The following is a 21,928-nucleotide window of genomic DNA, read 5'->3' as shown; positions in this document are numbered from 1 at the left end:
AGGTTGGGTTGAGGTTTCATTTTAATTTTTTTTAAAGATAATTCTAGTTTTATACTTTAAAATTTTATTCTATTTTTTAAATGATATTCTTTTAGATGATTAAAAAAAATACTTTTAAAAAATAATATATGTACTAATTTTTTTTTTTGAAACTCACATATTGATTACATAATGTTGTATTAAAAAAAAAAAAAGGCATTTTAATTAAAGTTACATATTCATTGTTTTTGTCATTTTCACATATTACTGCCAGACGCGTTTTCACTATTTTTGTTCTTTGAAAACAGTTTTCAACTAAGCTACCAGACGCGTTTTTATTCTCTGAAAATGCATTTTCATTTTCTCGTTTTCATTCTATGAAAACATTCTCTGAAAATGCTCTCTAAAAACATTACCAGACGGGCCCTAACTCTCCTCAATTCATATGGTTTAGTAAACAACTTCGATAAGAATTCAGAATCTAATTCGCCTCAATCCAACTCCTCCTCAATTCAATTCCTCCTAATCCAATCACGGATTAGTAAACATGCCATAAAAGTGTTTATATAAAGAAAGTGATTCTAACCTATATAAAATCACTCTAAAACGAGCCTAGCCTAAGTAGACTTGACCCCCAAAAATTAAAAATAAGAATAAAAGTAAGTAGTAAAGCAGCAGCACGTGCAAAAGGGTAGTGGGTGGTAGGTGGTGGTAGGTGTCAATGTGTCATAATGCTGAGCGGTAACACTAGTAAGTGCTCTGTTGCTATCTAACCAAGTTTGTTTTTCTCCCGCACAAGATTATACTCGGTAGCAGTAGCAGTAGCAGCAGCAGCACCAGGAGTAGAAAGTGAATCAATCATTGTTTCTTTCAGTTTCGATTGTTTCGATTGATTTGATTTGATTTGATTGTGTCGTCGTGTCTCTGTAAATTGAAAATTGTTATGGAAGAAGAATGTCTAGTACAAGTAGAAGAGAACAAGCAAGTGATATTCAGGGGGTTCATAGAGGGAACTCCAAAGGAGACAGACTTGCAAGTGGTGGTTGGGAAGAAGATTGAGCTTAAAGCTCCTCCTAAAGGCTCTGGCGCTTTTCTGGTCAAGAATCTCTACCTCTCTTGTGACCCTTATATGAGGGGCCGCATGCGTGATTTCCACGACTCCTATCTCCCCCCATTCCTTCCTGGCCAGGCAGGTCTATTTTATTTGTAATTTTTTTTTTCATCTGGCACTTGATTGATAATGTATTCTGCATTGATGATCTTTGTCATTAATTCTTTTCTTGGTGTTTTCATTATGAATATGAAGCCACTCCAAGGATTTGGTGTCTCCAAAGTTGTGGATTCTGATAATCCCAATTTCAAGCCTGGCGACTTCATTTCAGGGATCACCGGATGGGAAGAATACAGCTTGATTCGCACAACTGAGCTGTCGAGAAAAATTAAGCCAAATGACATCCCTCTATCATACCATGTGGGTCTTCTTGGTATGTTAATCTTGTATGTATTATATATATATATATATATTTGAGAAATTGCAGTAAGTATTTTATGTTCATCCCTCTATCATACTTCTAATATTGGCCGTTGGATTGCATTCATTAAATATGTTGATAGTCTCTTGGATGCAATCCCTCTATGGTACTTCTAACTTTAAGTCCACAGTCTATGCATCGAAGTCTTGGGCTCCAATGTTTTCCCTTATTTAGTTTCGCTGTCTTGCCTATGTATATTTTGCACATAAAGTGGTACTCTTGTAGTCACTGAATCTTCACTTCGGACTGCAAATAATGACAGAAAGACTTTTAAGTTTTAATAGTTGAATGCTAATGTTAAAAACTGAGAGTTATATAATCTGACCATTCCTTTGTATGATACGGGAGAGAAGGTTGCACTTTCTACTTTACACCCTTCCGTGTATGTTCTCTTCAACATATTCTATTCTGGGAGTCCTGCTTGTGATTTTTAGGCAATTATGGCACATACGGATAATTGTGCGTTCAATCCCGTATGAGTATGAGAGAAATTTCTTGATGGTAAGGGAGAGCAGATCCGGTTTACTCATTATGTACACAGTTTCTAGGTTATATCCCTCTATTTGTATTTTCTTGGGAGATGAGCTTGTGATCTTTGGGCAATTGTAGCAAACATAATGATATCTTCAAGTTAGTAGCAAGGAGAGGAAGTGAGGATTCAAATCAACCCTGCTTAGACTAGGAGGAAAGAGGGGGAAAAAAAGAGACAACTGTGCAGTGTTTGGCTACTCTGCTTTTGTTAGATTAAAAAAAATTTGTTTAGTTTAAATTTAATTTTTCTCTGTTTAGTTCTTAAATCAGTGACCAAACTAGAATTTCTTCTATCAGGTATGCCAGGTTTCACTGCATATGCAGGATTCTATGAGGTCTGCTCCCCTAAGAAAGGGGAATCTGTTTTAGTTTCTGCTGCTTCAGGAGCCGTTGGGCAGCTTGTTGGCCAACTGGCTAAATTGCATGGGTGCTATGTAGTTGGAAGTTGTGGCTCAAGCCAAAAAGTAAGGTCTCATTTCTGTTGTTGTATTATTATACATTATTAGTATAGTACATATACTTATAAATCATTTTGCTTTTCTTTTGTTGATAATTTGAGAGAATATATTTGATGAAATAGCACTGACAAGCAATATAACTTAATTTGGACACGTTACTAGGTTGATCTTTTGAGGAATAAGCTTGGGTTTGATGAAGCGTTTAACTACAAGGAAGAGCCAGACCTGGGTGCAGCTTTGAAAAGGTAAGTGATGAGTTATGTTGAGAGTATATCCCACATGGCATGGGGAATGTAATGAGCCTCTCCATCAATTTCCAATTCAATTTATTATTATTATTTTTTGGTACCAGGTACTTTCCTCAAGGCATTGACATTTACTTTGATAATGTGGGAGGGGACATGCTTGATGCAGCACTTGTTAACATGAAAATTCATGGTCGAATTGCTGTTTGTGGAATGGTCTCTGAGAAAAACCTCTCTGATCCCCAGGGCATCCGCAACGTATACAATCTCATAACAAAGCGTATCAGGATGCAGGGATTCCTGCAAAGTGATTACATACACTTGTTCCCACGCTTCTTGGAACATGTCATTAGTTACTACAAGCAAGGTAAGATTGTTTACATCGAAGACATTAATGAAGGCTTGGAAAGTGCTCCATCTGCTTTTGTTGGGCTATTTTTGGGAGAGAATGTTGGTAAGCAAGTCATTTGTGTAGCCCATGAATGATTCTAGCCTATCAAAACAAAACATGTATTGAATATTATATTTTAATAAATAAGACATGACCAAGTTGAGGCAATTTACAGCCGGTATATAATTTATAACGTGTCATGAATATTTTAGTCTTTTTACCATAAGTGATGATGTGTTAGATGCATGTCCCATTTTTTCTGCTTAAGTTGTCTAAAATATTAATTAAATAATTAAATAATGTAATTACTTGTTAATATAAAAAAAAAATCAAAAATGGAAAAAAATTAATATTAACAAAATCTCTTCTTCTCCATCTCTCCCCCTCTGTCGTCCCCTCTCCTTCCCCTAACTTCACACCATAAGACCACAACCACCACCCAACCCAAAGCCACCCTCACCACCACCACTCCAACCTTACCCAACATTACCCACCCAGCAACCAACCCTTACCATCCTCCCACCACACAACTTCTCAAGACACCCTAACCTCTCTCTATGTTCCTCTCTCTTCTCCCAAGCCTAGCCCCAACATCCATATAGTCACCCACCCCGCCACGACCTCCTTCTTCCCTAGCCCCTTATTCTGAACTCGTCCCCTCTTTCCCAGCACAACCCATCAACCCAAACCCTTAGTCTACTCCTAAAAACATGACCTCCATCAACGACGACTGGATCTGGAAATTTCTTTGCTATCCAAATACCAAAACATGTATTTACTAATCTAGGCCAACTTGAATATCTCAATCTCTCCTTTAAGCCAACTCAGGGAGCTCTAGACTTGATCTTCAAAACAATTCCTTAAATTTTCAATCCCTATGGTGGGTATGGTGATTTAAATGGTAGGTTTTGATGTTTGGATATGTGGGTATGGTGGTGCTGGTGGTTTATATGGTGGAGGAATATAGGAGGTGGCAGTGGGGAGTAGGAGGGGTTGGTGTGCGGTGGTTGTTGGGAAAAGAGAGAGATGAAGAAGAAGATAATTTGTTGATATTAATTTTTCAATTTTTTAATTAAATAAGTAATTAAATTTTTTTATATAATTAATATTTTAGTCCACTTTAAACAAAAAAAAAAAGTGAAGTCTGCACATGACACATCATCACTTGTGAAAAAAAGACTAAAATAGACCTGCCACGTCGTCAAAATTGACAGAGTTATGAATGGAGATAACAGCAGGGGCAAAGTGGAACACAAAACCTTAGTCAAGGGAGTTAAGTGTGCCATTTTAACTTTTGGGGGGTAAAATGAGATTTGACCAAAGTTTCAAGGGGTACTACAATAAATAAGCCATAAATTTACGATGCCACAACTATTTCCATTCATGTATGTTGATGCTAAAAAATGTTTCAGCATTTTTGGGCCTAACTTAGTGACGTTTTGACCTTCGACACTTCCTGGGCTTCAGTAGAGTGATCAATCTACAAGACAATAAACGCCCGGTAAGCCATTTGGTACCGATGCGGTACAGGCCAAAGGCTATCCGATGCTTAATTTAGAATAAACATGGATTGATTAGTAATTTGGACAGAGTAATGTTGCAGTTACCTCATTTTTGGGACTTGTGCCCACTTTTATAGGTCTTGTGAGGTGTGCATCTTGAGTGAAACTTCAATGTGGGACTGTGGATAGTGTCTATGGTGGCTCCACGTGTTCCAGTGAGAAACGATAGATAAATGGGTCTTTTACGTTGTGTTCGGCAGTAAGAAAGTGTCGAACACTCCTCCTACTGATGATGCCTTATTTTCCACGTGTGATCTTTTCATTAGCCGATCAAATAGGGTATAAACAATGTATATCACTATTTTAAAGATAAAAAGGATATCCATAAATTTTTATAATTTCGTTTCCTTTATTAGGAGAAAAGAAAATGGTCTATCAACTATAATAACCATGCATGGGTTGCGTTGTCCACTCCAAGGTGAGTTTCCGGACCAAACTGCAGTTCATTTGCTTGCCACCCAACATCAGAATCCATTTTTACTTTAGTAAGTTATCTTTGACAAGGCAGAACATTAGAAAACAAAGAAACAAACCTATAATTTAAAGGAAACCAAATCATAAAATAAAAAACCACATCTATGGATCTAAGTAAACAATCTCTCCCAAAACCCAGCCAACAAAAAAACTCATACTCAAATCAAAGAATGAATCATAAATCACCGAAAAATTCCTAAACCATAACCATAAATGCATAGTGGAGGTCTCCCTCTTTTGGAAATGGACTAAGATGGAAAAACAGAGTTAGATTTCCCAAATTAGGGCAAATTGAAAGAAAAACGAAAACAATTAAAAGAGTACAGGTTTGGAGAGGAAGGAGGGAGATAACGAGAATATGCTTAAAAGTGGTGTCTTTTCAAATCAATTTCTATTGACATGGAGGGGCATTTTAGTCCAATCCTGCAGCCCCTCCCCAATCACTCCCACAACCACCCCAGCCCTTCATGTAGCTTTTCTTACCCTCTAGCTTTTGTTTTCAAGAATTTGGGTTCATGAGGAGAGGTTTTGAACAAAGCTAGGTGAAAAGTACCATCCACCTTAGAAAGCTTCAGAGAGAGAGAGAGGCTCCTCCTTCTCTCCTTCCCCATCGCCCTCTTCTGAGCAGTTGGTGGTTGTGCAGTCGCCCTTCGGGGCGACACCTCCACCATCTCTTGTGTGGCTTCTTTGCCACCCTCTGGTGTGGCTTTTCTTTCTCCTTTTTTGTCTATTTGTTCTGGTTTGCCCTTCCTATCTTGATTTTCCAGATGTAGGCCCAGATCTCCTCCACATCTCATTCTCCACTACTTTTCAGCCATTTCACCTTTCTCACCCTTTTTTCCTCTCATACACACCCCCATTAGTCCATTTCTCTCCCCCTCCCAAAAAACTCAAACCCTAAAATCCTCCTCTTTCCCCATAATTTTCTTGGATGGCTACTTGTTTGTTGCTGCTGCTTCTCCCATACAACCCATTCTCATATCTGAGATTATGTTATGGAGGTGTGGGCTTTGTAGTTTAATGGTCCATTTGGACCAATACCTCCTCCTAGATCACTTGAGCATGATGCATGTTGGTGGCTTGCTTTCCTAATCCCACGCTCTATAGATCTCCTTTGTTGGTTCCCTTGAACCTTCTTCTTCTGGCTACAGTGGCGACATATTAGGTGGCGGCAACTGCTTGTTTCTAGTGTTTTTGTATTGGGCTTTTATGCAACTCTCTATGGTAATGACATGTTCATTCCTTTGACCCAAAAAAAAAAAAGAGGTTTTGAACTATGCATAAAATTAGGGTTGGATTTTGATGAGAGAGAGAGAGAGAGAGAGAGAGAGAGAGAGAGAGAGAGAGAGAGAGAGAGAGAGAGAGAGAGAGATGGAAATGTGGTTGTGGAGGGAGGGGAGCGGGTTGGGTCGGGAGGAGATGAGGAATGGGAAAAGTTGGTTGTGGGGTGGTTGGGTAGGGTCTATAGGATTGGACCGAAATGCCTCTTCATGTGAACAGAAATTAGAGTAATTTGATAGAAATTGAGGATTGTCCTTGAATTACTTTAGAATTCAAACTACATGGATGCAATTGACCAAATTGAAACTATAAGGAGCTCAATGATAAAAATTGTAACTACAAGGACGAAAAATGACTTTTTACCTTTTATTTATTATGAAAATAGCTCTCATAAAACGTATTTTGGTTGGGAGCTGATTTTCTCCACTTATGCTCCCTTTTGCTTTTCAATGCTTTTTAATCAATTTTGTTATTTTTTTGTTCTTTCTCTTTCCCATTTGACCCTAACCCCACATTAAAGTTTTGATAACTAAAATTAAGAAAAGTTAACAGAAAATAACAACAGAGAATTTTAGACATGGTGGGCATCGGTGATTTGAGTGGAATGACAGAGTTTAGTAATTCTTCTAATTCTTAAGATATTATGCATGATACGTTTAATTTCTTACGTAATATAACTTTATTAGCAGTGTTTCTTACTAAGATATTATGCTTAATAAGCGTTTTTCCAGGTAATAGTGGAACTTTGGGTTGTCATATAAGAATGAGAAATTTCCTGAGAGTTTATGATCATGTTTTGTTTTTATTTTCGGGTTAGTTTATGTGTTGAGTAATGGGCAGTGACAGAGCCATTATGAGGTCTTGGAAGCCTTGGAAATGGCTCTAGAGGTCCTACAGGTTTGGCAACTCATGTTGTGATAGTTTAAGTCCTCTTTTGTATCTGTTACTGAAGTTGTGATTTTAGTTCAAGCTCTGGTATTGAGTATATGAGGATTTTGTTTAATCTAGTTACTCTTTCTTTGTTTTATGTTTATTTGTGGTTACTTTAGCCATCTTTATTACTGGTGATAGCTCACCTCATTCCTTAACCATGTGGTTGGGGGTTCGATCTCCGCCCATGGGAATGGAGCACATTTCGTGGCCAGCTGTTTACCTCCTTTGGAGAGCTCCCGCGGCGAAAGGGATTAGTCACTACTGTTGGCGGTGGACACCCTTGGATCTCATCCAAAAAAAAAAAGAAAAAAAAATACTGAAAATGGAGTGTAAGTTGAAAAATTAACTATAAAAAAAAAGAAAAAAATATAAAAGTAAAGTAAAAAGAAATTAATGAAAGAAATTAATGTAGAATAAAGGTCGAATAGAAAAAAAAGAAAAAAAAAAGAAAAAAAAGACATAAAAAGTAGGCTTTTTATCACAAATGGTCCTTCACGTTTATGAAATTATCACGAATGGTCCTTGAGGTTTTTTTGTGACACTAATAGTCCTTCACGTTTGGACTTTTTATCACAAATGGTCCATGCCGTCAGAAACTCTGTTAAGTGTATGAGGTGGAAGATAAGTGGAACCCACATGTCCAATCACAATCTCTAGCCAATAAAATGCTGCCAGCTGTCAATAATTTTTTATTTCCTTTCCCTCCCCTCTTCCCCTCTCCCTGTCGCACAATCCTCATCCTTGATTGTTTTTTTTTTTTGGTAATAGCAAGTGAGCAACCACTCCGAGTCGTAGACCTGAACGGATTTGACTCTCCCCAGGGGGTGTTTTTCACAAGGTGGGATTCGAACGCTGGACCTCACTGAAGCCAGCTAACATTCGCCCACTTGCAGGCCTAGCCAGGATATCCACTAGACCAAACCCCTTGGGTATCCTTGATTGTTTTTGTTCCCTTTGTTCTCGTCTGAACTTTCAACCTCCTCCCCCTTTAAATTCTCTCTCTCCTCCGTCCAGACCAAGCTCTTCTCCCTCCTCAGCAATACCTCTGCCACTCTTCTCTTTTTTTATGGAATACAAATTTGGGTTGTAAAACCCAAAGCATTTTGTAGCCCAAAAACAAAAACCCCAAGCTTAAAAGTAAAATACAAAATACTATCTGTCAAACTGTTGCTCCTGCATTTTGATTGTGTTGGCCATCCCTGTTTTTGGGGCTTTTGTTTGTAATTTCTTCTTTTCGTATAAATTTAAAAAAAAGTATCCCTTCCCCCAAATAGTTCTCTCCTCATATTTCTTATGTCTGTATTTTTTTTTGTTCAGTTTGATGGGTAATGATTCACTCTTGAAATTGGTTTTGTTTTTGTGGCTTTTGTCCCCATTCTCAATTAGCTGAGAGTTCACCTACCATTGAAATTTTACAATTTATCAGCCCTGTGAGTTGGAAGAGAGACTTAAGAATTGAGATTAGAAAGGGAGGGGAGTGTTGAGGTTTTGGACCAGAAAAAAAAAAACCGTGGGTTGCAGGCCAGGGATTTTTATTATTAAAAAATATTTTTTTTATTTATTTAATCCACATGTCACAATGTGATTGGACATGTGGGCTCCACTTATTTTCCACATCATACACTTAACAGAATTTCTGACGGCAGGGACCATTTGTGATAAAAAGTCCAAACGTGAAGGACTATTAGTGTCACAAAAAAACCTCAAGGACCATTCGTGATAATTTCGTAAACGTGAAGGACCATTTGTGATAAAAAGCCTAAAAAGTATTAAAAAGCAAAGAGAGTGTAATAACAGTTGAGTAAATTTCTATTGTTCTGATTAGCAATATATATATTTTTCCTAGTGTTCTGATTAGCATTTGTAAGATCTATCACCAAGGTGCACCAACCCACACCATAACATAAAAAAGTTCGAAAATCCGAGGGCGCTACCGAAGCCACTCTCTCTTCTATTCCACATCGAGACTCTTTCTTTCATAAACTCCTCGACTCGGTACGATCTCTGACTCAGTGGGCCAAACTCAGTCCTTGCAAATCCAACTCCAAGCTTTATACTTTTGTCTCTGCAACTACACAGCGTTGTTCTACTTAACCTAGGTTTCAAAGTTCCAACACCATCAATTTAGCTTCGCTTCGTCAACCAACCACTTAAAAGTTACAACATCTCTCTTCCACTCTTGAGAAAGGGGTCACGGTGATTCTGAAAATTTCTGGCCAATGGTTTCTTGGCGTTTTTGTTTTTTGTTTTTGAAGTGCTGGGCTGTATGAAAAAGGTGGAATAGAAGTTATGTTTTGTTAGGGTTTTGAGTTTGTCGTTAATTTGGGGATTTCCCTAAATCGTCACAATTCAGGTTCAGGCTACGATTGGAAGTTCTTGGGTTTTGTTCTTCAATTTGATAGACTGTTGTCTGAAATTTAGGGTTTCAATGGTGTGTCATGTAAATTTGTTGACTTTCAAGAGTTTTTCCTTGATTTGATGTTTTGGTATGGTGGAAGCTTAACTCTCCGCGGGCTCGTTAGTGGCTCGAAAATTTCGCGTTCACCCCAAGTTAACTTACTTTTTGGAAGATTGCTGTATGAAATCTAAGGTCTCTGTGGGGAATTAAGGTGTGAAAAATACGGGGAAATGTTTTATTCTCAGTTTATATTGGCGAAGAAAGGCCCGCTTGGAACGATATGGATAGCGGCACATTTGGAGCGCAAACTTCGAAAGAATCAGGTTGCCGACACCGATATTGGCGTCTCTGTAGGTAAATTCTGATACCATGTTTTTATGATTCGTTTCTCTAGAAAATATAGGAAAATAAAATCAGTAAATTTTAAGCTTAAATTGTGATACTGTGTTTTATTAGTGGAAAAATTGCCTAAAATCCAGAATAATTGGGGAAGGCTGAGTCAAGTTGAAAAGGAGAAACATTTGTTCATCTTTCCTGTAAGCTAAAAGAAACAGAAATACAAGTACCACAACAGTGAACAAGCAGTCCACCGAATGTACAGATAGAACCTATGCACAGCTGCCTATACAAAGATTACAAAATCGTTAACCCAGTGAAAATATAGTATCTTTAGTAATAGCCCAGAAAATTTGGAGGATGATAAAGCCCAGAATGATTCCTCCTACAATTATTGTTATTATTTTTAAAATCCTCATATTCTGTTCAATTTCTATCCAAAGCACCTCAAAGTAGCCAGCAAACTACATTCCATGAATTGCCATATTCCTTTCCCCCACCAAAAGCACAATGCTTCTCATATAACAATGAAATCCATGAATCTGGAGTCACCTGCAACAACTCTACTTCCCTAAACAGCTTATGCCAACGCAGTAAAGTAAAAGAGCAATGAAGAAAAATGTTGTCAATAATCTTGCTTTTTTTTCTTCCTTGCATATAATACACTGGGGGAATATAAACAAAAAAATACGCATTATTTTTTGCATAATGTCACAGGTATTTAGGCACTTTAACCTTACAAATCATGGGAATTAACTTTGCTGACATAAGACTTGCACATAAAAGACCCCAATGACTCAACTCAAGTTTCCAAAACCTTCTCTTTGATCTACAAGATTGTAAGGAGACATTTTTGGTAAAAGGGATCCCAATTTATATGAAATGTAAGATTTCAACCCATGGAAAAGAGAAACTACCATATATTTCCAAGGGATGCATTATGAGAATACCATAATCTATGAAGACGAGGAAATGATTTGCACAACTCAATATTAGGAAATATCAACTCATGCCCTCTGAAATGACTTTCCAATGACAACAACTCGGATTGTCTTTTCTTGTTGAATGAGAATTTTATAGTATTGGTGGTGGTAATATGGGGTTGTCTGGTGATGGGTATTATTTGGGCTATATGGTCAGAAAAAAATCAGCGTATCTTTGAAGATCTTAGGGGGATGGAAGCAGAGGGGGTTTGGGAGAAGGTCAAGCACTGGGCTTCTGTATTTCCTATATTTAGGAGTATAGCTCTATCCGACATTATTCTAGTTTGGAAAGCTGCAGCCGCCTGACGCACTCCCAAGTGGCAGATCCAGCATTCCTCCACCGATTTTGGTCATTTTAGACAAACTTGATGAATGATTAAAGTGTTCTTATCTGAACATTTCCTTCCTTTTCCTATGATTCTGTCCCCTGTGTTTTCTAGATCTGTCTATCTTTTTATATCTTTCTACTTTCTAAACTTGAATCTTGTTTTTCTCTTTAATTCCCCTGTTTCTCTAAATCCCCAATACTGGTTCTACAATCAGAACCCTTTCCCACAAGTGGTACAGCTCCTCCCCTGTCCATCCAAACGACCTAGAAGACAGCCATCACAGCACATCCTCCCAGCAACAATCCCCCTTATTTCCTCCAAAAAACCTAGCCCTCATTTCTTGCAAGAGTGAGGTACAATCTCACATTCACCAAATGATGTTTTTCTCCTTCTCCATAGCCTCCCACCAAAAATTTCTACTTAGTTTCTCCAACCTCTTTGCCACCTTACTTGGAGTTCTTAGGAGAGATAGATAATAAGCTGGAAGATTTCTGAAAACTGATTGAACTAATGTGGGCCTACCTCTTCCAGATAATTACACTCTTTTCACCCTTACAGTCTATTATACAATTTCTCCAAGAAAAAAAGAAAAGAAATTAGGAGGATGCAAATTTCCACCTAGGTTGTAGATTAGGTATGATAATTAATTTTATTACCTTGTAGATCCAATTGTGAAATATATAATATTTATTGCTCTAATTAAGTTTATTGAGCTACCTAACAGAGCATGGAACTTTTTTCTTTAAAGATTGTAGTTTCTATGTTCATAAGCTTTTTAATGCTTCCCACTCCCCAGTGGCCAGTGGATATTCTTTTTTGGAAGTCGATAATTTATTAAAAAATCGAGGGGGGCAGAAACCCATGTAGACAAGAAAAGTTTGGCATCAGCACCATGCTCCTGTTAATTCTTCTTTTGTTGTCAATATCCATTCAAAGAAAACTCTTTAGTTCCTTTTTAGGTAGTTCCAGTAGAGTCAATTGTTTGGCCAGGGATTATTCCTTAAACCCGTGATATCAGTTCTTTTTGTTGAGTTTCTAGATTTCTGAATACTTAACCCCCTGATTATTTTTTTGGGTTAGCACTTGGGGCTAATAGGTAGTATTATTTTATTTCCCAATCTCAGTAATATAAGTTTTTGCTCTGTTTTTATTATTGTTTCTTTTTGTCAAATTCATCTATCCACTTATCAATTTCCATGGTCTATCTTTCTATACAGATTCTATTCTTTTTCCAGAAGTTCCGATTGCTCTTCGGTTGTCCAGCCATCTTCTGCTTGGTGTGGTGAGGATATATTCTAGAAAGGTCAATTACCTGTTTGATGATTGCAGTGAGGCTTTGCTTAAGATAAAGCAAGCTTTTCGCTCCACTGCAGTTGATTTACCTCCAGAAGAATCTACTGCTCCATATCATTCCATCACCTTGCCTGAGACTTTTGATCTTGATGATTTTGAGCTACCAGATAATGAAATTTTTCAGGGGTTAGTATGTTCGATTTGTATAGAACGAACGCTTTAGGTGTTGAGTGCTGGATATTGTATTTGTTTATATATTAACATTCAGTTATCTTGCAGTAATTATGTTGATCATCATGTCAGTACAAGGGAGCAAATAACTCTCCAGGATACAATGGAGGGTGTGGTATACTCGACATCTCAGTTTGGATTGGACGGTTAGTACTCATTAATTCATAGTGATGACATGATGGTACATTGAATTAAATTTGATGGTTAGGATAAAACTTAACGGTGATTATGTACCAAGTAAACTTAAATTCCAATATTTCATGGTTTGTTTTCAGAGCGGTTTGGTGATGGCGATACTTCTCAAATTGGTCTGGACTTTGATGAGGTAATTTTTATTTTATTTTTGTAATTTAATAGAGTAGAGAGTTACCAGTTGCTTTTTTCCTTGCTCAGATGGAACTTGTCAATTTTTTTTCTCTTTATGCATGGTTCCTTCAATTCCTGTTGATGATGTGTACATATGGCTGGGCATTGCAATTACTCATTTGTTATTAGGGTTTGGCTAATTTATTGTTCTAGGGTTTGGGATTGCAGAAGAAAGGATTCATGGCTTGTATTTATATTCAACTCCCAAATGAGTTTTTCCCTATGAGAAATGTTGTTGTTGGATGAAGATTAAAGAATGGCTATATGTCCTACTGTGTCACTCACCGACTAAAAGTAAAGCATTCTCAAAATGCTTAAAGTTGGTAGGATTTGCTAGAGATGTGCAAGCTCTCATTTTTTCACATGGCTGTTGGGACAAAGTAAGAAGTGGGCCTGTGGGTTCTTAGTGGTTGGTATTTATGATAAAATATAAGTTATAATCGGTTCATAAAATTGAACGTGTCCAAAGTACTAGTGTCTTTTCTGAATAATCTTGGAATGATTTTCAATTCCTGGTTTCATCAATTTTCAATTTTATTTTATCTTTTTATCTTTTGGTGTTAATGTGTTGCTTACGCAAGAATCGGCCTAACTATTGTCTAATATTTGTTATTTACCTTGTTCCTGGTCGGTTGTTTTCTGTAGGTTGTGGGTAAGTTTTTGTGGATTACTGGTCCACATTGATTGTACTTCCTTTTTATACCTCTTAATATAATTGTTATGTTTGCCTACAATAGAAAAACTATTGTCTTATATTTATATATGTGTGTGTGTGTCGCTTGTAGATGTTCTAATTGTTTTTGAATGATTGAAAACAGGACCTATTCTTAGGCAAGGTTGCAGCTCAAGGGACTGATGGAATTTCAGGGTAACCTCTCTATATCTCTATGGTGTTAAACATGGGTTACTATTCTGATTCTCTCACACATTGTTTCACAATGAGGATTTTAGAAGTTAGAATTAGAACGACTCAACTTCTTTGGTTGATGGTTTAGACTCTTTGCATCTATAACACCTCTTTTCCAGTAAACAAAGAAGTGTTTCACCCATATTCTGTCTGACCACCATATCCTTGAACATAAGCTATTTATGAAAAAGTCATTACCATGGGTTTGGATAAGGTAATTGAAACTTGAAGGTGGCAACGAATGTTAAAATGATGTTAGGATTTGTAGATTTTTCCTGTTTAGCTCCATTTATCATTATCGAATTTAAGGGTAAAATTTGTAGTTGATCTGTTTGGAATCTGGATGCGTTAAACTGTAAATAGGAGTTTTAGCGGCGGTGGTGGTGATTTGTGATTTTAATTTGCAAGTGGGATGCATGTTTTTCCTGTCGCAAAGTTGCAGAACAAGACTATGAGTGGTCTGCCTGTTTTCTATTTTATGCTATACTTGGTTGTTTCGTTTCCGCAATGCTTTGACATTTTTTTTTTCATGTTGAAGAGGTTGTTACCTGTTAGGCTGTGGTTGGGTGGTATTTTTATTTATTATTTTTTTCTTCATCCATGGAATCACTTAGAACACTCTGAATTTTCTAATCTATCCTATTCATTTTCTATTATCACAGTGGTGATCTGCAGGCTTTGGTCCAATCTACAACACCTCCGGAAAAGCATGAAATTTATGAGGGGATACCTGGAACTTCAGAAACCATGCAAATGAATGGGATTGGAAACGAGGTTTATTAATACTACCCCAAAACACCCTTTTTTCTGTTTTGTCCTAATTTATTGTCGTTTCTTGTGTGTAAGCATGGTTCTATTCTATTCTTTCGTTGTTAAGGGGTGGAGGGAGGTGTGATTTATGTGCCAACCTGTATAATACAATCTTGCCTCAGTGATGAATATTTTTATCCCTTTGGAACAGAATGAAGTCCTAGCTGCAAGTACTGAAAATGTCACATATGCTCAGGCTCCATCAACTCCTGGACTATTTGAAGAGCCAAACCTGTCTGGTGTTCAGGAACCTATGGCGTGCAATGATCAGTTGGATTTGGAAGACCATAATTTATCAAACTTAGCAGCAATTCGCAGCCCAGAAAATATTTGTAGTGTGCCAGGTCCGCGTTGTGGGGATGATAGTACAATGGTTTTGAATGAGGAGAACGGCTACCAGTTGGGCGATATGGAGATCAAGCAAGCAAAGCCACATGAGCATGAGCAAATTAAACCCATTTCTCCAGTATTAGAATGTGCAAATGGGACAGTTGGCGCTTTGGATTGTCCAAACAGGGTGGAAGATATATATAATGGTATTGTAATAAACAATGAACCTGCTATGCTCTTCCTAGATCAAAAGGATGCACAAAGTGTAGAACCTGCAGTAGTTAGGTTGGATGAAACTGTTGCATCTCCTAGCTGCTCCCAGGTCACATATGAATTAGAGGACCCTGCTCGTAAGATTTGTTCAAATAGTTCCTGTGCGAGAGTGTCAGAGGATTATTTGGAGGACCAACAGACATCTTTAAAGCCTGAAATGCAGAATGACGTTGAAATTGCTAATAATATGGGAGAATCATGCACACTTAACATTAAAGATTCTTTAAATCCTGTTACTCATGAGGAGATGTCACTTGCTGAAGTGCCTGTACTCCGGGCATGCAACTCCGTCCCGAATCATCGTAATATGCTATCTCCTGCAAATATTTCAGAAATTCCTGGTAACTTACCTTTAGAGGTTGTTGGGCCAAGTTCTTTGGACAATGCAACATCTTTTGACAATCAATTTGAGAATTTGGATAGGTCTGCCACTTCTGACTTGCCTGCACCTGAAAAATTGCTCTCTGTACCAGAGGGGTTCACTTCGAAACCAAGTGATTTTCTAATGGAATCTACGCCTGACAAAGAAATCATAGGTGGGGATGTTGGTGATGATACTGGGATCAAACTCATCTCAGGGAAAAAACGTAGTTCCACAGAAAGTACTATGACAGTGCAGAGTTTAAATTCAGTTGAATCATTTGGAGAGGCCCGAGGAAAGAGAACTGCAGAATCCATCCCTGATGATGATGATTTATTGTCTTCTATTTTAGGTATCTAAATGGATCTTTCTTCATGCCTTCAGAATATTCTACATGCCAATTTGTGTTATGACCGGTCAAATGAGTTGATAGATCATTGTGACAACTTTCTTTCTCTTTTCCCTGGATCTTCATTTGGAAGAATATTCTTACGCTTATATGATTATGACTGAACTGTAATTCTTGTTGTTTCAGTTGGAAGACGATCTTCAGTTTTAAAAATGAAACCCACTCCACTTGCACCTGACATAATATGCGCAAAACGCTCCCGGATTGCTGTTCGCAGTACTGCCTCAAAGAGGAAAGTGCTAATGGATGATACAATGGTCTTGCATGGCGAGTATGTGACAGTTTCCATATATCTACATTGTTTGAATTCATATATCTCCCAACTAATTTTGACCAATCTCATCTTTGGTTCATAGACCATTCTGTTGTAATTTTATTTTATTTAACAGAACAAAAGTGTCTTATATTGAAGAATATTTGCTGCTTGTTTTAAGACCTCTATGATATAAAATGCCTTTACTACTAAGTTTGTATAAATTGAGTCTTTTATCCGTGTACGTCAATGCAATGTTGATCTCTTAATGATCTACTTGTTTCATGGTCTTAAGTCGTCAACATGACTTGACATAGAAGCCTATGGTTGGGCTCTTTGTCAACCAGCATGTTCCCATGGGAAATTTGACATTTTGTTCCTTAGAAGTATAGCGGCGGTATGTTTATCTTAGTAGAGTGCTTCTTGGCTGAGTGGTAGTTTTCCTTTAAATGCTCAGCGGGCTCTGAGATAAGATAATCATATTAAGCATCTTAATAGTATATGTTGTTGCATGCTAGATTCTCTCTCTCTCTTTAGACACTAACTACTTGCCTTCTGGTCTTCTGAAGTACAATACGCCAGCAGTTGACGAATACTGAAGACATACGTCGTGTGAGAAAGAAGGCTCCTTGTACTCGCCCAGAAATTTCAATGATTCAAAGACAATTTTTGGAAGATGATATTTTCACTGTACCTGTACTTACTGGTAAGTTGGTGATACCAGAGATTAATCTAATATGCACACATGTAATTAGACGTACACATATACAATCACTATGTATCACTTATTGGTTTATTTTGGGAGACTGGTAGCTCTATGAATGATTGCTGTTCTTGACAAATCTTTACAAGCCACCTGAATTAGTTTTGATGTCTAACAGGCATGTCAGTGGAACTAATATTTCTGCACACAGAAACATTTGATCTAAGTAGAACCAGGGTTTCTGAAAATGATCAAGACAGTGCTTCGGCGGAGTTACTGAAGGATGTAGAGGCTTATGCCAGGCTAAATGTAAGTAAAGAAATTGAACCCGTTAGAAGCACTGAACCTGTAAAAGTGACAGATGATCTGGAAGCACAACCTGCTGGTGTTCCTATTGAGAACAAAAACCAGGAGGCTGAAGATCATAATCGAAGATCTCAGGATACTGATGCTCAAGAGCAGGGGATTACTGACCTAGAAGAATTTAATACTTGCAAACATCAACCCTCCGGGGAGATAGCTGAAATGGAAATTGAAAAAGAGATTTTTGAAGTTGCTGATCCTGTTTTAGGAGATGTTAACAATGTGTCAACTGATGTTAATGTCCAGTCAAGGCTTATGGATAAAAAAACTGATGATGAAGATGCGTCACTGCAGATGGACGCATTATGCATGTCACCAGGTAAGAAGTTGGATGCTCAACCCATGGAGGTGGATGCAAGTATTCAGAAAGGAGCTGATGCTATTGATGCTTTTGAGCATACTGTTGAAATCAGAGCAGATATTCAGATAGGATTTTCTGATCTCACTGACAACATAAATGCTACGCTTGCAACTGTATCTCTTGAAACTGAAGAATGCAAAAACCTTAGTTTTTCAAATGATCAACCAGTGGAAGAAATTGGAAATAATGAGCAACATATGGGGAATGAAACTGAGGTCCTGGATGCAAACTTTGGTTGTGATGACAAGGACCCAAAGTCTAGTTGCATGCTTGGTGATAGAGACAACATTGCTCCCTTAAATGGTAAGGAAAGTCTAGGTTCTCCGGAGGCTGATCTACAGAGTGGCATTGAAGCAGAAGTCACCACAGAACACCCTGTAGAAGATTTTGGTGTGAGTTGCGAACATTATTTCTCTGAAATTCTGAAAGTTATTTTGCATGCCCACTTTGACAAGTATTTGCTGCATTCCCTTGCCATGCCAGGCAAAAAATAATTTCTCAGCCCTCTTTTTCATTTTATTGATTGCCATATTTCACTCCTGATTGCACAGGGGATTGCTTGATTTTATTATATGTTCAAAAATTGCATTCAGAGTTCTGCTTTTTTCTTAGTTTGATCTAAAGGCCCCTTTTATAAGTTTTATATGTGCTTTTAACTTCACTTTTTGGCTATATTGTGCAGCATTTTGAAGATGTAGTTTTGGGAAATGATACAGGTTAAGTTTCTCCTTCCTGCCTTGTTGATTTTTTCTCATTTATATCTTTCGGCCTGTCTTATTTCTACATTCCCTTCTCAGGACCTACTTTTATGAGGATTTTGTCTGCATGGACTATACACATAGCACACAAAACTATTTATGCATTATTATGATTGTACTCCTTGTACATTTTCGGCCCATTAAAGCTCCTTTGTCAACTCTATTGGACTAAAGCCTGGACTGGAAATAAATGCTACCGACCCACCTAGTGCCATGTTCTGTGCCTTACATATTTGTTGACTACATGCTTTTTTGTACTAGTGTTTCCACATTTATAATAAAAATACTCTTTTGCACTCACACTAATGTGCTGAGGTTCCTTTGAATAACACATTTTCATTCCTCTTTTCAGAATTTTTGAATGTAGATGATGATGATATAGTTGAAGATGTCGATGACATGCCTTGTGCTGAAGACACGCGTCTTCTTGAGAACAGTGGGTGGTCTTCCCGCACCAGGTGCGTGTGCTTCATATGGTCACTGCTAGGCTCAATGCATGCTGCTATTTTCGTTTTATTGCAAGTCAGTGGAGTTCTTTGCTGGTTTGCACGTATTTCCACTGAAGGTGGTACTGCAAGTTTGTGATTTGAAGCATTGCTACAATATGAAATAAATTGGATTTTTGTTTGAGTTAAGCCAGGGCTCCATACCTTGATTTAATGACTTTTAATAGGCAACTTCGGATATTTCCTTTCTGTCTGTCTGTCTGTCTGTCTGTCTGTCTCTAGCACTCTGAAGTCGTAGTTCCTAGATGATACATTTCTTTTTCCGAGAATGACTAGTGTATTTAAATTCAAAATTGATGAATGTTCTGTTGGGATATTTGATTTTGTCTATCGATATCATACATTGTGATATCACTTTTCTTTTATTAAAAACTAACTTGTGTTTTTCTTGTAGAGCCGTTGCCAAGTATCTCCAAACTTTATTCGATAAGGAAGCTGTTAACGGGAAAAGGGTTCTTGGCATGGATAGTCTGTTAAATGGTAAAACTCGTAAGGAAGCATCAAGGATGTTTTTTGAAACATTGGTAAGTCTTATAATCATCGTTATGTTCAGGTTTTCTTTTATCTTGGTAATCTCCTGTACTTTTGTCAGAGGATCAATTAGGATGTAAGTGTGTTTTGTAATATATCATTTATGTAGTACAATCTTGGGAACTCGATAAGCATGTACATGAAATTAGCAGAGCTAAAACAATACCTTTGAAGCTAGATTAGAGCAGCAATTATTATGACAATAGAATAGTTTTTCACTGCTATATGGGATCATTCAAGGATTGAAATTATAGTTTCTCTTGATAAATTCCTGAACTATTGGAATAGATGACATGTTTTATTGACAAGGTTTAAATAGAGCTTATGTGGATGTTTTTCTTGGTGTTTTTCTTGGTAACATAGAAATTGTTTGTCTTTTATATTGAAACTGGGATTGTCATAGTTGCAACACAAGGTCAAAGTTTTATGATCATGAGAAGCAGATGCAAGGGAGTATTGGATAATACTGTAGTTTAGAATCTATAAAAGACAGTAGAAATTGAAGTATTAGTAGTAGGGATTGGGCAAGCCTTTACTTTTCTGTAAAGAAATTAGAAAGGCTGATGATACTACAACTTTATTTTATTGTTTTATCTTTTATATAGGAATGATGGCACTTACTAACATTTGAACAGTTCATTAAGACAAAAATTGTGGTTCTGAAGCCAGAATAGCGCGTAGTATCATTAACCCGAAGATTGGTTACTTCTAGATTTCTATCCTAGGAGTATGAAGAGAAGATTTATTCCATGACAAAAGGAGGACAAGTATCAGCATACTCATCCATAAGCACCGATAATTAGTGGATGCAGATAAGACCTCAGCTTCTAGGCACTAGTGAGGAGGAAGCATTAATGAATTACCACAAGATGGTTTAGGAGGTCAATGCGTGACAATGAGAGATCTAAGATTGATGATGGGATGGATCTGAGGACAAGTTGATGTAGGTCAATAGGTGTTTTTGCAATTTTTCTTTATTTTAACCCTGGTTTGGTATAATTATATGTTCTTGTTCAAACTCTGTAAATGCTGAATAATCTGGTTTTCTCGTGGTTGTACTCACTGTTTTGCAGGTTCTTAAGACAAGGGATTACATCCATGTAGAACAGGCAAAGCCCTTTGACAACGTTAACATAAGGTCTCGAGTAAAGCTCATGAAATCAGACTTCTGATCTTACCTAGGGAAGGCAGATACTTGAAGAGGACTTTATAGTGTAGTCTGTATGATGCTCTACTGAGAATTGGGAATATTCTTTTCCTTCATTAGGTATTTTTCTTTATAAAAAAAAAAAAATTCTTTTTTTGTTATAAAAAAATTGATTCCTTTTCCCCTAGGCTAGGAATTAAGTTATCGTTTAGGTTGTGTAATTGGTAGTTTATCAGGGGGGGTTTAAGGAGGGACACGTGTATCATCTTGTTGATCGTGGCAACAAGGTTGTAATGTGGATCATATCTGTATGATGTATATATCTGTAAATTAGTATCATTTGCAATCGAAGATGCTAACTTTTAATATTCCAATAATGCAAGGGCTTTGATCTTTGCTATGTTGCACAAATGATGAGAGTAGAAACGGAATCATAAGATGGGAATATATTTTGAATTTAACGCTACATAAAATGTTTGTTTTCCTGGTGCTAATGACCATTTGCCACTTGACTGAAAAAAAAAAAAAAAGGTGGTCCATTTGCCCTAGTTTTCACTTTGTAGATATGAGTTAAAATGCCATGCTCTTCTTACCAGACTCTGACTTGGACGACACCCTCCATCATGATGCCAACTTCATGGTCAATTATTCCATGAAGGAACCTTACCCTTCAATGTCTTAGATAGTGTAGAATTATGCATGGGGTTGTATCTTTCTCTAAAATGGTGATACTTTGGTCCTTGGTCCCCTGGGGTGTATTATGACTGTAGGGTGGGTATGGTCGTGGGAGGAGGCGATCATACGAAACACGGTGGATATAGAGAGTAGCTGTGTGGGTGCGGCTCTGGCTGTCAATAGATGAGTAGATGAGCAGAGCTGGGGGGATTGGAGTGG

General features: G+C 37.4%; 2 protein-coding genes across 3 annotated transcripts; both read left to right on the top strand.

Moving 5' to 3' along the window:
- The first annotated feature begins 731 nt into the window (after window positions 1-731).
- On the top strand, window positions 732-3,322 carry LOC110768230 (2-alkenal reductase (NADP(+)-dependent)). The gene is made up of 5 exons (XM_088255546.1): window positions 732-1,168; window positions 1,286-1,463; window positions 2,340-2,506; window positions 2,663-2,745; window positions 2,853-3,322. Exons 1-5 carry the CDS (start codon window positions 923-925, stop codon window positions 3,229-3,231), a joined length of 1,053 nt encoding a protein of 350 aa, XP_088111672.1. The 5' UTR covers window positions 732-922; the 3' UTR covers window positions 3,232-3,322.
- Window positions 3,323-9,241: 5,919 nt separating this feature from the next.
- On the top strand, window positions 9,242-21,445 carry SYN4 (sister chromatid cohesion 1 protein 4). Of its 2 annotated transcripts, none has more exons than XM_088254894.1 (14): window positions 9,242-10,138; window positions 12,650-12,911; window positions 13,005-13,102; window positions 13,232-13,281; window positions 14,141-14,190; window positions 14,892-15,003; window positions 15,191-16,355; window positions 16,539-16,683; window positions 17,235-17,371; window positions 17,547-18,484; window positions 18,775-18,808; window positions 19,203-19,308; window positions 19,751-19,880; window positions 20,961-21,445. In XM_088254894.1, the coding sequence occupies exons 1-14, from the start codon at window positions 10,015-10,017 to the stop codon at window positions 21,057-21,059; spliced, it is 3,450 nt and encodes a 1,149-aa protein (XP_088111020.1). In that variant the 5' UTR covers window positions 9,242-10,014; the 3' UTR covers window positions 21,060-21,445. The 2 variants fall into 2 exon arrangements, with proteins under 2 accessions (XP_088111020.1, XP_088111022.1); XM_088254896.1 differs by lacking the exon at window positions 20,961-21,445 and adding an exon at window positions 20,600-20,858.
- The last annotated feature ends 483 nt before the right edge of the window (window positions 21,446-21,928 follow it).

The sequence above is a fragment of the Prunus avium genome, chromosome 6, assembly GCF_965620075.1.
Source record: "Prunus avium chromosome 6, drPruAviu1.hap1.1, whole genome shotgun sequence".
Lineage (NCBI taxonomy): Eukaryota > Viridiplantae > Streptophyta > Magnoliopsida > Rosales > Rosaceae > Prunus > Prunus avium.
Note: the sequence above shows the minus strand (reverse complement) of the source record. Positions and strands in the feature narration are given on the sequence as shown.